Source organism: Cornus florida, unplaced genomic scaffold (assembly GCF_030987335.1).
Source record: "Cornus florida cultivar Cherokee Brave unplaced genomic scaffold, ASM3098733v1 CherokeeBrave_3.0.0_Hap2_Chr10, whole genome shotgun sequence".
Taxonomy (NCBI): Eukaryota; Viridiplantae; Streptophyta; class Magnoliopsida; order Cornales; family Cornaceae; genus Cornus; species Cornus florida.
In genome coordinates, this window is record NW_026775580.1 from 22,021,501 (window position 1) to 22,042,852 (window position 21,352).

The 21,352-nt window shown below is 36.1% G+C and overlaps 1 protein-coding gene across 2 annotated transcripts in view; it reads left to right on the forward strand.

The window, feature by feature from the left end:
• Nucleotides 1-4,721, forward strand: part of LOC132275997 (ATP sulfurylase 2-like) — a 38,040-nt gene extending 33,319 nt beyond the window's left edge. The window contains exon 6 of one of the 2 annotated variants that reach the window (XR_009470818.1): nucleotides 4,364-4,502. Coding sequence is in view for 1 of the 2 variants with exons in the window: in XM_059777240.1 (XP_059633223.1) it covers nucleotides 4,364-4,501 (138 nt within the window). In the remaining variant the exon portion in view is untranslated. Of the gene's footprint in view, nucleotides 1-4,363 lie in introns of both variants that reach the window. The other variant, XM_059777240.1, reaches the window with a different exon arrangement.
• Nucleotides 4,722-21,352: the final 16,631 nt, after the last annotated feature.

Below are 21,352 nucleotides of genomic sequence, written 5' to 3' on the forward strand. Positions count from 1 at the left end.
ATGTTAAGATTCCCAACTCTAACAAGGGTGGTTAGAGTTACTTACACGAAAGACACTGTTAGGATTAGAACTTAATGTTAGACAAATGTTGTTACCAAAGACAGAGTTGGTATTTTATTTTTAGTTTTGGATTAGATTTTCAAAAGTTAGTTTAGCTGGTTAGTCTGTGGTGGTACCTATGTTTATGATTAGAATAAGAATTTGAAGATACATTAAGGGAAAAAAAAAATTAAATCACCAATTAAATAACTAAATCATTGATTAGGGTTCATAATCATGCACCGTCGTTTAGTGCATAATGTTGCAATGCATATACGTTTTGATTCATGAAAACAATGTTTTGGATGCATGAATATGTTTTTGAAGTAAATACATTTATACTGGAAATTTTTCAAAAAAGTAAGCATCGATTGGCCGATAATTTCCAAAAACTTATATTGAAGTGCAAAACAACTTGATCAAGTGTTGATGACTGGACACTGTTTAGTAGCTGTTGATCAATCGAACCGTGCGGGAAAAGTTTTTGGAAACTTCTTTAAATTAGAATCCTAAAAGGTCTAAGTTTTTCTATTATGATTAACTAAGAAACCCTAACTCTTTTGGATCCGAAGTGTTTATAGCATAACTATTGGCTATTTCCAGCTAGAAAGGTTGTCGTGGTCGATTCCGATGGAAGGGTGAACGTTTCTAATTAGATGGGCGCTTTGCAGATACGGATGCAATCATGAAGCGACACGTGACTTCATCAGAGGAAGTCATTTGGTACAAGTAACTGCATAGGGACACGTGTCAGCAAAGAGGGAGACAGTTACCTACAAGTTGGAAAGTCGTGGGACACATGGCGGACAATGAAGGAGCAGTTACCTACAAGCTGAAAGGTCATGGGACACATGGCAACTAATGGAGGAGCAGTTACCTGCAGTTACTTGCAATTAGAAGATCATGGTCCATTCCACTTGGTAGTTCCAGAACGTGGTTCAAAGCCTTCAATTGGCATTTGACCACCAAACCTACTCATCCAAAACTGTAATTCATGGGAGAACATATATTTATACGTGTCAACATTCTGAAAAGACTAAGGGAGACATAGGACACGTGGCACAAATCGGACGTCCTATATGGAAGTATCTAAACAACATATGGAACTGCCACTGGCTATAAATAGAAGACTTGTATTAAATGAAATGCATCTACACACAGATCAAACAACTCCTATTTTCATCTATTTTTCATTTTAATTCATGCACTTCATCTTTTCCTAGTGTAATCCTTACTTTTCAAGTACTTTAATTTCCCGTACATGTATTTCAATTCCTTTAATTTTAGCACTTGTATGTCCATTCCTAGTTTAATGAAATTCAGACTTTCAGTTCAGTTTAGTTCATTTCATTCTTTCAGCAACACCTTTACCAAAAATTTTCATCCTTTTCCATTCTGTCACTCCATTTCCGAAGTCCTTTTCCGCAAAGGCAAAAAGAACCCCACGACAGATGTCATTCCAAACTCTCCACAATCGCCTGAGCCTCAAGCCTTTCATGGCCAAATTTGGAATATAGTTTGGCGTTATTCCATTTCCATTGGATTCTCGGCGAATCCAGGCATGCCCGCACCTTCCACTTTCCACCTTCCACTTGGAATGAACATAATTTCAGTGCAAACATAGTGGCACACCCGGTTAAAGAAATTGGAGGTAATGGATGGAAGAAGAATTTCAACGAGTCTGAACCTATTTATTGCCGAAGAACGTGAGCAATATTTCCGACAACTCAAGGAAAAGCTCCTAGAATGTTTTCGAAATGCAATAGCAGAATGAGAAAGGTCCTACCATCATGTACAAACCCGTCAAAATGACTACCACCTCAGACACCGATTCCACCATTAGTGCAGCCGCAACCACCACCAGTTCAGGTTCACTTCAAGTGGAAGTGGAACCTTAAGTGTAGAACCTTCCACCAATAGTAATTCAATCACTTCCACTGCATGTACAGTATCCTCCACCAACATTAGTCCAGCCACCTCCATCTCAGGTCCAACAGAATGTTTTATTTATGAGCATTCAACAATTTGCAATCGCGCCACCTATGGCCTTTCCAATGGCGTTTGAAGGACAACCCCCTCCAAAGAAACCTTGATGGAGGAACAACCTTCTAGTAGACCCAAACCCACTTCTAGTGGTGTTAGGGGGGCAAAATGTAGCTAATCAACTGTGTATTTGGCCATAAGATGTACAAATTCATCCTCCTAGTAAACCTCCAGACCTCCCGCGCCGCGCGCGCGGGGGGGGGGGGGGGGTGGGGGGGGGGGGTGGGGGTGGGTGTGGGATAGAAGGATCCAAATCCTCTTTACAACTTTTGGCCTAGATAATAGGCTGATTAAAGTTTTCAGACATACGGTACATTCCGGTTGAAAATTTCTAGTTGTCCCGTTCCTCCTCTAGCAGAATATCACATGCCAAATTTTCACTCAATCTAAAATTTTATATGCCTTACTATTCTTCAGAGAATATCCAGCACATAAAATTTTTGGGGCAATGTTTACACCATAACTATCTGCCATTTCCAGTTGGAAAGGTTGTTGTGGCTGATTCCAATGGAAGAGTGAACGTTTCCAATTGGAAGGGCGATATGCAGATAAGGATGCAATCCTGAAGCGACACGTGGCTTCATTAGAGGAAGCCATTGGTACAAGTAATGCATAGGGACACGTGTCAGCAAGGAGAGATAGTTACCCACAAGTAGAAAAGTCATGGGACACATGGCAGCTAATGGAGGAGTAGTTACCTGCAGTTAAAAGATCATGGTCCATTCCGCTTGGCAGTTACCGAACGTGGCTAGAAGTCTTCAATTGGGCTGCAATTCATGGGAGAGCATGTCTTTACACGTGTCAACATTCTGAAAAGACTAAGGGGGATATGGGACATGTGGCACAAATCGGATGTCCCACATGGAAGCATCTCAACAACAGATGGAACTGCCACTGGCCATAAATAGAAGACTTGGACTAAATGAAAGGCATCTCCAAACAAATCAAACAACTCCTATTTTCATCTACTTTTCATTTCAATTCATGCACTTTATCTTTTCCTAGTGTAATCTTTACTTTTCAAGCACTTTAATTTCCCGCACATGTATTTCAATTCCTTTAATTTTCAGCACTTGTACTTCAGTTCCTAGTTTAATGAAATTCAGACTTCATTTTAGTTCATTTCATTCTTTCAGCAGCACTTTTACCAAACATTTTCATCCGTTTCCTTTCTATCACTCCATTTCCGAAGTCTTTTTCCACAAAGGCAAAAAGAACTCCGTGAGAGCAGTCATTCCAAGCTCTCCACAATCGCCTGAGCCTCAAGTCTCTCACGGTCAGATTTGGAATATAGTTTGGCACTATTCCATTTCCATTGGATTCTCGGCAAATCCTGGCACGACCGCACCTTCCACCTTCCACTTGGAACGGACAGATTTTTGCAGTGCAAACACAAAGCATTATACAATATAGTCCCTCAAAAAGACACAAATATACAAAGAGATCTCTACACACATTATTAAGAGATTTTATATAGAGAGATCATATTTTTGTTTTTCATCATCTACATCTTGCATGAGATGGAATTATTATTTTGAGTGTTGATCATCTTGTGGAGCTTTCATCGTCATCAACACCCATGTTTTTTACACAACACACACAACCTGGATGACTAGTGGTTGAAACTGAATTACTGGTGTGAGAAATAGATTTGTGAATGAAGTCTGTTGACAAGTGGATTGTGTGCCTAGAGACTTGAGGAGAGTTTGAGGATAATTTTGTGTCAAGGAGGTAAGTAGGGGTTCTTATGTTTGGAGAACTGTAACCTAGTTGTAATCTTCTTTATCATAGTGGATTCAGTGTTCTGGATTATCTCCCTTGTTTTTTCTCCTTGGAATTTTCCACATAAAAGTGGTTGCTTGATTTATTTATTTTTGCTATCTATACTTAATTGATTAATATTGCTGCGTTCAAACTCTAATTGTAATAATTTAAAAATCAGTTTTGTTTTTTTGTTAATTTATTTAGATCTATTTTGGGCCTTGCTCTCCGGTATCCACTGTTTTGGCTAAATTAGAATAACTTGAAACCCCTATGTTTTAGCACAATAGATATAAGAATATTATAATTTTATTTAATTTATCAAACTTTTTGAAATTAGAAATTGTTTAAGATTTGAGACATTTTGAATGGTTTCAAATTTCAGATAATTGTTAAAAAAAAATATTAGAGTGAGAGTAATTTGCAATCTTGAAGTCCAAGGACATCTTTTCATAAATATTGAGGAAGATATGTTTTACTGTTATTTTAATATTTGTGTTTGTAATTTTATTGATTGCAGATGCGGACTTATGCAAGAAACGGTGAGAACCCTCCTGATGGTTTTATGTGTCCTGGGGGATGGGAAGTCCTAGTCAAATATTATGAGAGCTTGCAAGGTGAAGAGGCTACACAGAAACCAGCTGTTTTATCAACTTAGATTTATCTTTTTATGCAGAGTTTGCCATAAGTTTTTTGTTCAGGCTGGACCAGGAAGAGACTAAAATATTCATGATATTGGGTGGCCAATTGTATAAAATTATTCTTTCAGCTAATAGATTGATATAGAGCATGAAAAAAAATGTAGTTGTATGCTTATTTCTTTAGATTCTTGGAGGATTCTTGAATTGTTTGCAGTATAAAATTATTCTTTCAGCTAATAGATTGGTATAGAGCGTGAAAAAAAATGTAGTTGTATGCTTATTTCTTTAGATTCTTGGAGGATTCTTGAATTGTTTGCAGTATAAAATTATTCTTTCAACTAATAGATTGATATAGAGCGTGAAAAAAAATGTAGTTGTATGCTTATTTCTTTAGATTCTTGGAGGATTCTTGAATTGTTTGCACCAACATATTAAATTTATTTGTTATTCCTTGTTTGAGAGAATTAGTTGTGCCCTAGATTAACGTGTCCAAACTTCTTGTGGTGACGAATAATGTCTCAATTGATCCTGGGAATTCCTAATCATCTAGTTATAGCGCCACCACATCAGGTGCATAAGCAATTCTTAGCTGTACACTTCGACCACCACCGAGGCCACCTGATTGATCGGAAATGCAGTTCTTCGACGCTGCAATTGGCTTTGTTACCGGATTTCTGACACTCACAAACTGTCAGAATTTAGTTTTGTTAGTAGTCACTAATTGGGCTATTTGTTTTATACCATTTGAGTCTCTTTGGGTTGGGATGGGCTTGTCCATTGGGGTTAAATATATAATGGTTGATTCACGTCCTGCCCACTATCAATGTGGGCTTCCCCTTTGGGATCTGTACATATTCTTCAAGGGTATGTGATACATATTTAACTTATAACTAGGGATGTTAATTTACCTCGCCCTTATTGGGACAGGTTTGGGATCATCTTAATTGGGTTAGAGGTGGGTTTGGGAAAAGAGTTTAGAACTCGCAAAGTCCTCAACCTTGATTAATAATTAATTATGAATAAATATTATTTTACTAGTTATAATTTTTCTTTTTTCTTTTATTTCTTATGATAATTTTAAATTTTAATAATATGTTTGTTATTATGCTACAAAAAAATTTGAGTATGCTACAAGAAAATTTACAAAATTTATCTTTAATAAATTGAATTATTTTTCATTTAAAAATATGTACATCCGGCCCCTCTGAGCTGGGCTTGGGAAATTTTTTTTATTTGGTGGGACAGGTTTGGGAAAGGGGTGTCATGTCTTGAACCTGTCTCATTGACATCCCTACTTACACTAAACTTGCTAAAGTGTTGTTAATATACATCTAATTAATTATTTTATCCCTATTATAGCGACTTTAGGTCTAAAGACATCAATTTTTTGTCATTATAGAAGACCAAAAAATGAAAGAAAGGTATCGAACTAATGTCATGTATCTTACTATTTTGCCCTTTTTCTCTCTAAACTGGACGATTTAGGGTTTCGGTAGTTACTAGGGTTTCCAAAGCTATAGTTCAGACAACGACGGCCGGCGGTGAGGACTGGTGGGTTTGACAGTTATGAGGGAGGGTCCTTCTTCCTCTATCATGCTGATGGGGGCTAGTAATCCTTAGGCACTAGTCCTGGACAAGGAAAAGGGTCCATCTCCTCCATCGTGGAGGAAGTTATTTGATGTTGAAGTACAGAAGAAGATGGAGAAACTACCTTATATACCAGAATGCCGAGGTGCAAAGGTGATCAAAATCTTGGATCAGGATGTTGAAGAAGAAGTAGAATACTGGAAACATTCAATTGTAGGTTACGTGGTGGGAAAGCGCCCATACTTTCCACACTTTAATGATTTCTTGAAGCGTATATGGAAGTCTGTGGGCGTGATGAAATTGGTATCTCTACTAGGAGGTTTTTTCATGATATGATTCGAGAATGCGGAAGCTGTTCATAATATCTTGCAGAGGATACATACGTATCATGGTCGCCCCATGATTTTTAAGCGTTGGGAGAAGAATGTGAATTTAGAGAAAGAGGTTTTGGGATCAGTTCCTATTTGGGTTCGATTGATTAGATTGCCTATGCATTGCAGAGGAAATATGTCTATTGCTAGGGTTTGTTCTCAATTTTTTAAGCCTTTATTCCTAGATGAGGTTACTCTTACTAGAGAGTGTGAAGGTTTTGTCAAAGTTATGGTTGAGGTGGATGTTCATGATGAACTTCCTGAAGTTATTCATATTGATATACATGACACTGCATGTGAGATTGTTGTGGAATATGATTGGAAACCACAGTTGTGTAGGAAATGTAATGGCTATACACATGTTGAAGTTAATTGTCTAATGATAGTTAAAAAGAAAAATGTCACTTTTGAATGGGTGGTAAAGCAAAAAGGAAACATGATTCTAGTTGATAAGGAGTTGGATCCTATTGTGGTTGTCAATGGGGAGGAGGCTATTGCTGTTGTTCAAGATAGCTTAGATAGAAGTATAGTGGATACTTTGCCTGTTTCTGAAGAGGTTGCTGCTGAGAAATTAAAGAATGTTGAGGAAGAAAATGTGGAAATTAATGAGGTTACTACTGATGTAGCCTTACAGCTTGAAGGGACAAGGGCTAGACTAGTGGAGTCTGAGGAAAATGTTGTTGTGACAATACAATGTGAAACTTTGAGTAAAGAGGGTACAGCTGTGGAACTAAAGACTCAGGCTAATGGTTCACCTGTGCAAATGGGACATTAGATCATTAATCTAGGTGCGATTCATGAGGATGTTGTGATACAAGATAAATTGACTACTAGTCCATATATGGTGTGGTAGTTTGTGGAGGGGTCCTCTTAAGGAAGTGCTTCTTTATCTAAGAGACATGTTACAAGGAGGATTTATTTGCAACTTGACAGAGGGTTAATGAATGAAGAATGGAGTGATCCTTTCCCATCTATTCAAATTGAACTCACTCCTCTTTTGGCATCAGATCATTGGGGGATTTGTGTTCATTTTCCAATGCAGGTTGCCTCAGGTCCTAAACCATTTCTATTTCTATACTTATGGAATACTCAATCTATGGTGAAGCAAGTGGTTGCTGAAGCTTGGCAAACCGCTGTTCCTGGTGATCCAATTGCACAGGTTATAAAGAAGCTTAAAGGGGTTAAGGAAGCTGTCAAGGTGTGGAATAGAACTAAGTTTGGATCAGTTTTTGAAAATTTAATTATAGCCAAGAGGGATCTTGAAGTTTGCCAGACTGATTTATTCAATTGTCCTCATAATGAGAGTCTTATTCAGAGGGAGATTGAGTCCAAGAGAGCCTATGAAGCTACCCAATCCAATGAGGAAACTTTGTTATCACAGAAGGCTATAATTAGTTAGATTAAAGATCAAGACAGAAGTTCAAAGTATTTTTATCAAAAGATCAAGGCTAGGAGAGTGCATAATAATATTACTAAGCTTGAGGATGCTGCTGGTAATATGATTTAGGATGTTCATAATGAACTTCCTGAAGTTATTCATATTGATATACATGACACTGCATGTGAGATTGTCGTGGAATATGATTGGAAACCATAGTTGTGTAGGAAATGTAATGGCTATAGACATGCTGAAGTTAATTGTCCAATGATAGTGAAGAAGAAAAGGGTCGCTTTTGAATGGGTGGAAAATCAAAAAGGAAAGATGATCCTAGTTGATAAGGAGTTGGATCCTATTGTGGTTGTCAATGGGGAGGAGGCTATTGCTGTTGTTCAAGATAGCTTAGATAGAAGTATAGTGGATACTTTGCCTATTTTTGAAGAGGTTGCTGCTGAGAAATTAAAGAATGTTGAGGAAGAAAATGTGGAAATTAATGAGGTTACTACTGATGTAGCCTTACAGCTTGAAGGGACAAGGGCTAGACTAGTGGAGTCTGAGGAAAATGTTGTTGTGACAATACAATGTGAAACTTTGAGTAAAGAGGGTACAGCTGTGGAACTAAAGACACAGGCTAATGGTTCACCTGTGCAAATGGGACATTAGATCATTAATCTAGGTGCGATTCATGAGGATGTTGTGATACAAGATAAATTGACTATTAGTCCGTGTGTTCGTTTGCGGAGGGGTCTTCTCAAGGAAGTACTTCTTCATTCATTAACCCTCTGTCAAGTTGTAGATAAATCCGTTTGTGTTTAGGAAGAAGGAAGTTGAGAATGAAGTTGTTATGACTAGGATTAGTAGAGATATGGTTGCTGGTGGAGCTATTCCACCAATTGCTATTACCTTATGATAGGAATGTGGAATGTTACAGGGCCCAACAGGAAAAAGGATGCAATTTGTGGTCCATTCCTGGTTGAGTAAGTTCACTTTGGCTTTGGTGTGTTTGGTAGAGACCAGAGTCCAAAGGGATAAGTTTAGTAAGATTAGCACAAAAATTAGACCACATTGGCAATGGTGTAACAATTATGATGCTGTGGATGGAGGTAGAATTTGGTGTGGTAGGGATCTTGTAATGACCCGGTCATTTCCTTCCTTTCCTTTTTTCCTTGGAATTTTACGGATGAATTTTTTTCGTTGAAATTTCTTTTCTGGGTTTGATTTCTTGTCACTTAGTGTCATCTCGGGTACTCGGAAATGGTTTCTGAGACTCTTTCTTTTGGATTAACAACTTCTATCAAGGACCGCGTTATTTTCACATTTTTCGTTTTTCGACACTATTCACTTTTCGTCTTTTTCCTGTTTGTCACTTTGTTGGCACAACCTCACTTTTCGTGTTCGGATTTGATTCCGGTTTTCCATGCATCCACGGTATTTAAATTCCATGCTATGCGTATTTTTACTTTCTTAAAAAAGCATACTAAGTGTTTACTTTTATTGTAAAGGGTATAGATGCATAACCTTTTTGTAATATTCTTAACTTTTGGGGTTTTAGTGTAATTACATTATTTTTCGTCTTAGGGACCATTTTGCAATTTAATTTGGAAGATATTTTAGAAAAGGACCTTTTTGCAATTGTTGGAAAGTGTGACAAGTGTCACACTCCTATGGAACCACTTGTTGACATTTTGGTGGAACCACTTGAAATCTTAATCTCTTGACACATGGAGGGTGGAGATTCACCAATTAGTTGGCCTAGGATTGGACCACTTGTTGGTTTGGATGAGTAACAAGTGTATGCTCCAAATTAAGTCTTGAAATTATTTTTAGGCCACTTTAGGATTATGGTTTTAAAGAAGGGTTTTTGTGCAATTGACCAAACTTGTGTGTAGTGACCATGGTGTAAGATCACATAGTGAGTGGATGATTTCTATTTCCTCCACTCACACTTCATTTCATTGTTTCATTTTCTTCCTCACCACAAACCCTAGCCACCATTAGAGAAGCTTGATGCTTAGGCTTTGACTTTGATTTTTGAGAACCTTCCAATGATTTCCAAACTTAACCTTGGGAATAATTTTTGTTCCCTTCATCCTCCTCTACATAACCCCTGAAAGGTTTGCCATTTAATGTTGATTTGCCTTGGATTCAAGGGGAACAATCCTCTTGTGAGGTAGGGTGTGTTATAGTTTATTTTCTAAATGATTTTAATTGCTTTTGTAGTGAAATACAAGTTGTATGCATGTTTTATATCAATTTTAGAAATAAATGATTTATTGTAACTTGCATATAACTCACTTTAGACTTGATATATGGCATGGCCATAACTTGATCTTTGTTGTATATTAATTTGGGGAGATTTAAATGAGTTTTCAAATCTAGAGATTTAATGAATTTAAATTAATTTAAATTATACTGAATTGTACCTTGCTTGTATTTCATTTTTGACTTGACATATGGCATGGCTATGACTTAGTCCTTGTTATATATTTATTTCGGATCATTTGAACAACTTTTAAAAAATTAGAGATTTAATTAATTTAAATTAATAGAAATCTACATGATAGAGTCTTGCTCATTTTGCTATTTTGATTTGATATATGTAATGAGCATGCTATGTTGTTTAACATATATTAATTTGAAGTTATTTGGAATTGATTTGAAATCTTGAGACTTTCCATAATTAGGTTGAAAATCTCTTAAAATGAAGTATGTTTAATTACCTTGTGAGCATGCTACTAACTTGATATAGAATTGGTATTTGTGGCTCCTTAAAATGGTAATTGGACTTAGCATGATATAAAATATCAATAACTTGTAAAGCTTATTTAAATATATATCTTGTGTAGGTATATAGCTTGTTAGAATATTACAATTGCTTACCTTGAAAGTAAGCTACTAAAATTTAGCTTATTTAGTACTTGTGGCTTAGGATGGTAGTGTGGCTCAATTGTTGTAAGATATTCTTGCTTTATGTATAAATTGCATATTGAGGACATGACATGTTATATGCTATTTAGACTTGAATTCTTGGACATGGTTTGTATGGATTCAACCTTACTTGTGCATAGAATGTGGTAACTTGCATTTGAGTTTGTATAAGTTTTGAACTTATTGATTTTGGAAAGCTTGTGTGGACATAATTTATTTGATAGCTGGGGTTTGGCTCTAGTACGGAGACAAGAGTCTTTTAAGTCATAAGTGCGCACTAGGTGGTACCTTGTGGGTCGTAATTACCCGAAAATACTTGCTTGGTTTAACGACCGAATGTCCTGGTGTTTCCACTATTTGTTTTCGCATTTAATTTCAAGTTGTTAATCATGGATTACTTGTGTCTTGAGAATTTATGCTTACTTTGGGTATTTGAATCCTATCTAGTATACTTGAACTTGTATTTTTGCTCCATGAGTTTAAATTTCATTTAGTATAGTTGTGCTATGTATACTTGTCACATGTGCAATCGTATTAGTTTAGTATGCTTGTGTTTGTGTACTTGATTTACGAGCTTTCCATATTAATTGCATACTTGAGTAGATATGCTTAGACGTTTCATAACTTGTTTTAATATGGTTTAGTATACTTAGAAATGTATGCTTATATGTCGCATAACATATTTTAACATTGTTTAGTATACTTGAGCATGTATACTTGTATGCCGTTATTCACTTTAAATTGCATGAGTAGCTTAGGATGATCCCTGAGTTTCACTTTGACATAGACATTTGGTGACATGATCCTTTTGAATCGTTTCAAGTTAATGTAAAAATCTGTAAAGAAATCAAGTTTATGCATGCTCATTCCCTACGAGTAAAGTTGTTTACTCACCTCGAAGTTACTTGGGGTTTTGTTTAGGTACGAAGACTTGGTTCATGATGTTCATCATTGCTTGGATGATTGTAGACTGGAAGGTTTTAATTCTTGTAAAGGTTGGCTTTAAATGCCACTTGTAGCCTTATTTGTCAAGATGTATATATTTGATTCCATATATGTAATGTGTACATGAGTACACTCGTTATAATGTATTTGACATGTATAAGATGAGGCCATAGGCCAATGCTAGCTAGTTTGTATCTTATGTAACTTTCAACATCATGAAATATTATGAAAATATTGAAAAATGACAAGTCTTTGCTACACTATGTTTGCATCGAGTGTGGGAATTCCATTTTTATTCTTTCATAGAGTCTCATTAATCGTATATGAAGTGTAGTTAAGGGCCAAACGGTAATTTGATACCATTTCACATTTTTGGATTTCAAATTTTCTATTTCAAGTCCATTTTTCTCATTTTTGGCCGTTGGGGGGTCGGATTTTGAGTCGGGCCTTCTCGGGAGCCGCAGACTATTCCCGTGCACTTGAAAACACTAATTATACTTGCGTGCACATTCCTTTCAACTTAGAAATGCATTTAGGGCCAAATGCATACTTGGTGCAAAGTTGCATTTTCTGAGTTTTTGACCCTTTACTGATCTAGGGACATTTTGGGCATTTCGTAGTGTTTTTTTCATTTTTTCTTATGTTGCCGGGGAGAAAACTCGATTTTGAGAGGGGTTTCTTTTTCGTGTTTTTCTAGAAAAATTCATTTGATAGCCCGTTTTTGCTCTCAGTTGTGGATAGATTCTGAAAAAAATTTGTGTAGCAGCTTTTTGGACTCTCTTGATCTATGCTGATCTAGGGGGCATTTTAGGGATTTTACAGCGTGTTTTTGTTTCCTTCCCTATTACCGGGTAGAAAATGTGATTTTAAGGGGGGTTTCTTTTTTGTGTTTTCCCAGAAAAATTTGTTTAAGGGTCCGTTTTTAGCCTCATTTCTAGAAAAAAAATCAAAAGATGTTTTCTGTCAAAACACTATTCCTGCCCAGATTTCTTACTCGGAAAAATTGGTTTTTTTTTTTGAAACTTTGACGTTTCATATCTTCTTCGTCCCTACTCCAAATCAAGTGATTTTTGAGTCTAAGTTTATTAATTTTTGCTTGTCTATCCAACGGTATGCACGGTTGCATCCAATTATATTTAAGAAGATCATTTTACCCCTTATAAAGTACCTTTACCGCACTAATTTTAACCAAAAGTTAGTTTTTTTGAAACTTTAACGTTTCATATCTTCTTCATCCGGACTTCGAATCAAGTGATTCTTGAGTCTATATTTATTAATTTTTCCTTGTCTATCTAATGATATGCTCAGTTGCATATTGTTTTGTCTAAAAGGACCATTTTACCCCTTGTAAAGTACCCTTGTCGCACTGATTTCAAACCCAAAAGTTTGATTTTTATGAAACTTTGGAGTTTCATATCTTTTTCATCCGGACTTTGAATCAAGTGCTTCTTGGGTCTAACTTGATTAATTTTTCACTGTCTTTCCAGCGGTGTGCTCGGTGACACCCGAATATATAGTTTCAAAAATAACTATTTTGCCTTTGGGGCTATTTTTGCTCAGTTTTTCTTGCTTTCCACTTCCGCTACTTTTTTCAAGTTCTGTGACTTCATGGGAAGTCATGGATGTGTTTTGGGAATGATATACATTCTAGGGACATCGTTTTCATGTAAAATGACTATTTTGCCCCTGGGGGCTTAATTGTTATTTTTTCGATCTTTTGCTTTCGCATCAGTTCTCATTGAGTTTCACGACCTCATGGAAGGTCATCAAAGTGTCTTAGAGGTGTGTTGTGCCTTGGGAGACCATTGTCTTATTTCTTGCTTCCGCATTCTGGGTTCGTTATCGGAACTACGTTCAGTTCATCACAGGATGAGCTGGCCTAAAAACCAGGGCCGTCACAGGTGGTATCAGAGCTCTTAGGTTCGGAAACCTTGGGACGACGGGTTTTGGGTGCATATCATACTTGTGTTGTCATGCCCTATGTTTTTATTTGCTTCTTGATAACATGTTGAATGTAATCACATGTTTACGTGCTTATGTGGACGTATGTTTAGAAGTTTACTTTAACTGCCTCAGCATGACATATGTACTTGTTTACTTTTATACATTGTATTTACTTGTAGGTCTTAGCACATTGTATATGCTTCTCTGTTTTAGCATGTTGATTTACGCTTGTCTGCTTAGCATTAGGGTTATGCTTCTTTGCTTTAGCGTATTATATGTGCTTGTTATCTTTAACATGACTGTATGTTGCGTGTATCGACATGCCTTATGTGATCCTTTACCACTTGTGTGGGTGTGTAGTCTATTGTTGTGTTATGTGTTAACTGTTTATTTCTATGTCTTGTTTAGGCATTGCGGGTTGTCTCAGCTTGGTTGGTTGAGATTGATGCTAGGGCATCGAATCTTAGAGTCTCGTGGTGACTTTAATGTGATGACATCCTTGGGGTCTTGTTTCTAGCGTCATGGGATGATGAGTCGGATTGACTCGAGTCCTTCCTTGGGGATTGGGAGGTTTGTTTTCTTGAGCCTCAATGGTGGGGTTCTTGTGTCTTTTCTTCTTAGAGTGATGGTTAGGGATTTGATAGGTGCGTTGACCTAAGATATCTTCTTATCTTGCCTTAGATAACTCTTACGAGCTAAGGTTGGGGTGTGAGTGTTTTCATGTAATTAATTACATTGGTGCAATTAATTATTATTCCTTGTTATGGAAGACTCGGGGTTGTGTTTAGGGTTTCGATTAGTTCTGTAGAGTTCTCATCAAACTTATCGATATCTTAAGTTGAGTTCTCTCTTATCGGCGTCTCGTAATGGTTAGTATTGGGATCATCCATTACATCATTGTTTGTTTTGTGTGGTGTTAGGATTCCACCTTGTGTTTGAGCCAGTCTTGGGAAAGACTTGTAGACTCTTTGTTTTAGGGACTTTAGTGTTCATTCTAGGAGATGATTCACTTCCTTGCGGTGAGGGATTGGACTCATCCGGGTTTTTGGGATTCACTTTCGGTAAGTTTGTCCTTTTGAGAGGCATTTCATCCCTTCTTACTTATAATTTTGCGGGATTATTAATTGCATAATCATTCCTACATGTTTATATACCTTGTTGTTTCGAGCATGCCTTAGAAACATGTTAGGGGATGTAACTATTTGGTAGTTATGTGATGATATAGATGATGTGTTTTTTATTTACTATATCTGTTTGTCATGTAAGCGTTATAGGTGATGTGTAGCATGCCTCTGATGCTTGACCCCTATGTGATAGGTAGCATATTTTATTTGTTTTGTACACTATGTGTTTAGTTGTATGGTGCGTGGACTTTTATTTACATTTAGTATACTTGTACCTAGTATGCTTGCACGTTATTTATTTCAGTTCATTTTGGTTTAGTATACCTAAGCTTGTATACTTGTCTACCATGGATTTAGTATTGCTTAGTGTACTTTTGGATGTATACTTGTACATACACATATATTGTGTTTCCATTTTGATATTTCTTAGTATACTTGTGAGTGTATACTTGCATATGTATATGTATGTTTTATGACTAATTGTTTTAGTTAGTCCATCTCTTTTATCATTTCGTACTGTGCTTAGGGTTGTATGACCTTGGTTGTTAGGATTGTGTGTGTGAGCTTGATCTGATGTCTTGATTCCTAGGTGTAGCCTTGTAGTAGGTCAGCTTTAGAATGACGTGGAGGATTTTGGGTGCATTGTCTTGTTGGAAGTTGTTGTAACTAGGGCGATGATGATGCTGTTTGATTTGTAAAGTCCGATCCATTGGCTTGAGGGCATAGACTCGTCAGGCTTTGGATTCGTGATTGGTGTGGTTAACAACTGTGTTTTGAGCTTGGGATTATTTGTTTTTCCTATATTGAGGATTTAAGGCCTTAAGCGTAGCAATGCCTATGACATTGTTGTTAGAGTTTAGGATTGGCCAGAATGGTCCGGCCGGACATTTTGGACCATATCACAACTCTCACAGAATGCCTGGTTTCCGTGGTGCTTTTGGTAATGATTGTTTGACATTGATGTCATTTGTATCGATAGGTTTCATGGGGGGTAAGCTTGTTGAGGGCAGGTGATGAATTAGGGCTTTATACTGTTATGCTACCGTACAAGTTATGTGTGGTGGGCGAGTGCTAGTTGCTGCCGATGCTACCTTGCATTACCTAGCTAGTAATGTAAGTGTGGGTGGGCGCTTGATGTCGTCGATGCTACCGCACCTTGGGTACGTTGTGGGTGAGTTCTAGTCAATATTTGTGCTGCCATGTTGTTTCTGGTTGTGTTCTTTGCTTAGTTATATAGTTTCCTTGATCTTCTTTGGGTGGTTGACATTGGGTTAGTATGTCAATTCGTTAGAGAGGTATCTCACGGTTCGTGGTTTCGTGTCTTTTTGTTGATCTTGAGACCTTTGGAATTGTTCTTGGGTACTTTATGATCTATTCCTTGGTGTAACCTTGTTTACAGTCCTTCTTCGGTTCTTCTGGGAATGTCCCTGATTTTAGGAACGAAATTTCTTTAAGAAGGGTAAGTTGTAATGACTTGGTCATTTCCTTCCTTTCCTTTTTTCCTCAGAATTTTACGGATGAATTTTTTTCGTTGAAATTTCTTTTTTGGGTTTGATTTCTTGTCACTTAGTGTCTTTTTGGGTACTCGAAAATGGTTTCTGAGACTCTTTCTTTTGGATTGACAACTTACTTTAAGGACTGCGTCATTTTCACATTTTTCATTTTTTGACATTATTCACTTTTCGTCTTTTTCCCGTTTGTCACTTTGTTGGCAAAACCTCACTTTTCGTGTTCAGATTTAATTCTGGTTTTGTATGCATCCACGATATTTAAATTCCATGCTATGCGTATTTTTACTTTCTTAGAAAAGAATACTAAGTGTTTACTTTTCTTGTAAAGGGTATCGATGCATAACATTTTTGTAATATTCTTAACTTGTGGGGTTTTAGTGTAATTACATTATTTTTCATCTTAGGGACTATTTTGCAATTTAATTTAGAAGATATTTTGGAAAATGACCTTTTTGTAATTTTTGGAATGTGTGACAAGTGTCACACTTCTATGGAATCATTTGTTGATATTTTGGTGGAACCATTTGGAAGCTTAATCTCTTGACACATGGATGGTGGAGATTCACTCATTAGTTGGCCTAGGATTGGACCATTTGTTGGCTTGGATGAGTGACAAGTGTATGCTCCAAATTAAGTCTTGCAATTATTTTTGGGCCATTTTGGAATTATGGTTTTAAAGAAGGGTTTTTGTGCAATTGACTAAACTTGTGTGTGTTGACCATGGTGTAAGATCACATAGTGAGTGGAGGATTTCTATTTCCTCCACTCACACTTCATTTCATTGTTTCATTTTCTTCCTCACCACAAACCCTAGCCACCATTAGAGAAGCTTGATGCTTAGGCCTTGACTTTGATTTTTGAGAACCTTCCATTGATTTCCAAGCTTAACCTTGGGAATACTTTTTGTTCCTCTCATCCTCCTCTACATAACCCTTAAAGGGTTTGCCATTTAGTGTTGATTGGCCTTGGATTTAAGGGGAACAATCCTCTTGTGAGGTAGGGTGTGTTATAGTTTATTTTTTAAATGATTTTAATTACCTTTGTTGTGAAATACAAGTTGTATGCTTGTTTTATATCAATTTGAGAAATAAATGATTTATTGTAACTTGCATATAACTCACTTTAGACTTGATATATGGCGTGACCATGACTTGATCTTTGTTGTATATTAATTTGGGGTGATTTAAATGAGTTTTCAAATCTAGAGATTTAATGAATTTAAAAAGATTTAAATTATACTAAATTGTACCTTACTTGTATTCCATTTTTAACTTGATATATGGCATGGCCATGACTTAGTCCTTGTTATATATTTATTTCGGATCATTTGAACAACTTTTGAAAAATTATAGATTTAATTAATTTAAATTAACTAAAATCTACATAATGGAGTCTTGCTCATTTTGCTCTTTTGATTTGATATATGTAATGAGCATGCTATGTTGTTTAACATATATTAATTTGAGATTATTTGGAATTGATTTGAAATCTAGAGACTTTCCAAGATTAGGTTGAAAATCTCTTAAAATGAAGTATGTTTAATTACCTTGTGAGCATGCTACTAACTTGATATAGAATTAGTACTTGTGGCTCCTTAAAATAGTAATTGGACTTAGGATGATATAAAATATCATTGACTTGTAAAGCTGATTTAAATATATATCTTGTGTAGGTATGTAGCTTGTTAGAATATTACAATTGCTTACATTGAAAGCTAGTTACTAAAATTTAGCTTATTTAGTACTTGTGGCTTAGGATGATAGTATGGCTCAATTGTTGTAAGATATTCTTGCTTTATGTATAAATTGCATATTGAGGACATGACATGTCATATGCTTTTTAGACTTGAATTCTAGGACATGGTTTATGTGGATTCAACCTTACTTGTGCATGGAATGTGGTAAATTACATTTGAGTTTGTATAAGTTTTGAACTTATTGATTTTGGAAAGCATGTGAGGACATAATTTATTTGATGGCTAGGGTTTGGCTCTAGTACGGAGACAAGAGTCTTCTAAGTCATAAGTGCACACTAGGTGGTACCTTGTGGGTTGTAATTACCTGAAAATACTTGCTTGGTCTAACGACCGAATGTCCTGGTATTTCCACTATTTGTTTTTGCATTTAATTTCAAGTTGTTAATCATGGATTACTTGTGTCTTGAGAATTGATGCTTACTTTGGGTATTTGAATCCTATCTAGTATACTTGAACTTGTATACTTGCTCCATGAGTTTAAATTTCATTTAGTATACTTGTACTATGTATACTTGTCACATGTGTAATTCTTTTAGTGTAGTATGCTTGTGTTTGTGTACTTGATTTACGAGCTTTCAATATTAAATGTATACTTGAGTAGATATGCTTGGACATTTTATAACTTGTTTTAATATGGTTTAGTATAATTGGAAATGTATGCTTATATGTCACATAACATGTTTTAACATTATTTAGTATACTTGAGCATGTAAACTTGTATGCCGTTGTTCACTTTAAATTACATAAGTAGCTTAGGATGATCTATGAGTCTCACTTTGACATAGATATTAGGTGGCATGATCCTTTTGAATCGTTTCAAGTTAATGTAAAAATCTGTGAAGAAATCGAGTCTATGCATGCTCATTCCTTAGAAGTAAACTTGTTTACTCACCCCGAAGTTACTGGGGGTTTTGTTCAGGTATGAAGACTTGGTTTGTGATGTTCATCATTGCTTGGATGATTGTAGACTTGAAGGTTTTAATTCTTGTAAAGATTGGCTTGAAATGCCATTTGTAGCCTTATTTGTCAAGATGTGTATATTTGATTCCATATATGTAATGTGTATATGAGTACACTCTTTACAATGTATTTGACATGTATAAGATGATGCCATAGGCCAATGGTATCTAGTTTGTATCCTATGTAACTTTCAACTTCATGAAATATTATGAAAATATTGAAAAATGACAAGTCTTTGCTTCACTATGTTTGCATCAGGTGTGGAAATTCAATTTTTATTCTTTCATAGAGTCTCATTAATCGTGTATGAAGTGTGGCTAAGGGCCAAATGGTAATTTGATACCATTTCACATTTTTGGATTTCAAATTTTCCATTCCAAGTCCATTTTTCTCATTTTTGGCCGTTGGGGTGTCGGATTTTGAGTCGGGCCTTCTTAGGAGCCGCGGACCATTCCTGTGCGCTTGAAAACACTAATTACACTTGCTTGAACATTCGTTTCAACCTAGAAATGCATTTAGGGCTAAATGCATACTTGGTGCAAAGTTGCATTTTCTGAGTTTTTGACCCTTTACTGATCTAGGGGCATTTTGGGCATTTCACATTATTTTTTTTTTCATTTTCTCCTGCGCTGCTGGGTAGAAAACTCGATTTCGAGAGGGGTTTCTTTTTCATGTTTTTTTAGAAAAAATCATTTGATAGCTCGTTTTATCTCTCAGTTGTGGACAGATTCTGAAAAATATTTGTGTAGCAGCTTTTTGGACTCTCTTGATCTATGCTGATCTAGGAGGCATTATAGGGATTTTACAGCATATTTTTTTTTGTTTCCTTCCACATTGCCGGATAGAAAACGTGATTTTAAGGGAGGTTTCTTCTTTGTGTTTTCCCAGAAAAATTCGTTTAAGGGTCCGTTTTTAGCTTCAGTTCTGGGAAAAAAATCAAAAAATGCTCTCTGTCAAAACACTATTCATGCCCAGATTTCTTACTAGGAAAAGTTGTTTTTTTTTTTTTTTTTTTTTTTTTGAAACTTTGATGTTTCATATCTTCTTCGTCCCGACTCCAAATCAAGTGATTTTTGAATATAAGTTTATTAATTTTTGCTTGTCTATCCAACGTTATACACGGTTGCATCCAATTCTATCTGAAAAGACCATTTTATCCCTTGTAAAGTACCCTTGCCACACTGATTTTAAACCCAAAAGTTGATTTTTTTGAAACTTTAACATTTCATATATTCTTCATCCGGAGTCCGAATCAGGTGATTCTTGAGTCTAGATTTATTAATTTTTCCTTGTCTATCTAATGATATACTTAGTTGCATCTAGTTTTGTCTGGAAAGATCATTTTACCCCTTGTAAAGTACCCTTACCGCACTAATTTCAAACCTAAAAGTTTGATTTTTATGAAACTTTGGAGTTTCATATCTTCTTCATCCAAATTCTAAATCAAGTGATTCTTGGGTCTAACTTGATTAATTTTTTGCTGTCTTTCCAGCGGTGTGCTCGGTGACATCCGAATCCATAGTTTTAGAAATAACTATTTTGCCCTTGGGGCTATTTTTGCTCAGTTTTTCTTGCTTTCTGCTTCCACTACTTTTTTTGAGTTCCGTGACTTTAGGGGAAGTCATGGATGTGTTTCGGGAATGATATACATTCTAGGGACGTCATTTCCATATAAAATGACTATTTTACCCCTGGGGGTTAATTGTTATTTTTCTGATCTTTTGCTTTTGCTTTTGCGTCAGTTCTCATTGACTTCCACTACCTCATGGAAGGTCATCAAAGTGTCTTAAAGGTGTGTTGTCCCTTGGGAGACCGTTGTCTTGTTTCTTGCTTCCGCATTCTGGATTCGTTATCGAATCTACGTTCGGTTCATCATAGGATGCGCTGGCCTAAAAACCAGGGCCATCATAGATCCATTGATATTTGATGTTTTAATTATGGAGGTTAAATCTCAAGTTATTCTTCTTAAGGTCAAGAACAGAAATACCGATGTATCTTTTTGGGTTAGTTGTGTTTATGGTGAAAATACTGCAGTAGAAAGACTTGAATTGTGGAAATGTATTGTGGATATGGCTGCTAGAATTGTAGGAGCATGGTTACTTGTTGGTGATTGGAATGTTGTTAGATATAGTTATGAGAAAATTGGAGGGAAACATCTATCACTCCAGGTGTTGAAGGACTTTAATGATGTTATTGATATATTGAGTTTGGTTGATATTCTTGTTATGAATGGAACTTATACATGGTGCAACAAGAGATAGGTTACAAGGAGGATTTATCTACAACTTGACAGAGGGTTAATGAATGAAGAATGGAGTGATCTTTTCCCATCTACTCAAATTGAACTCACTCCCCCTTTGGCAT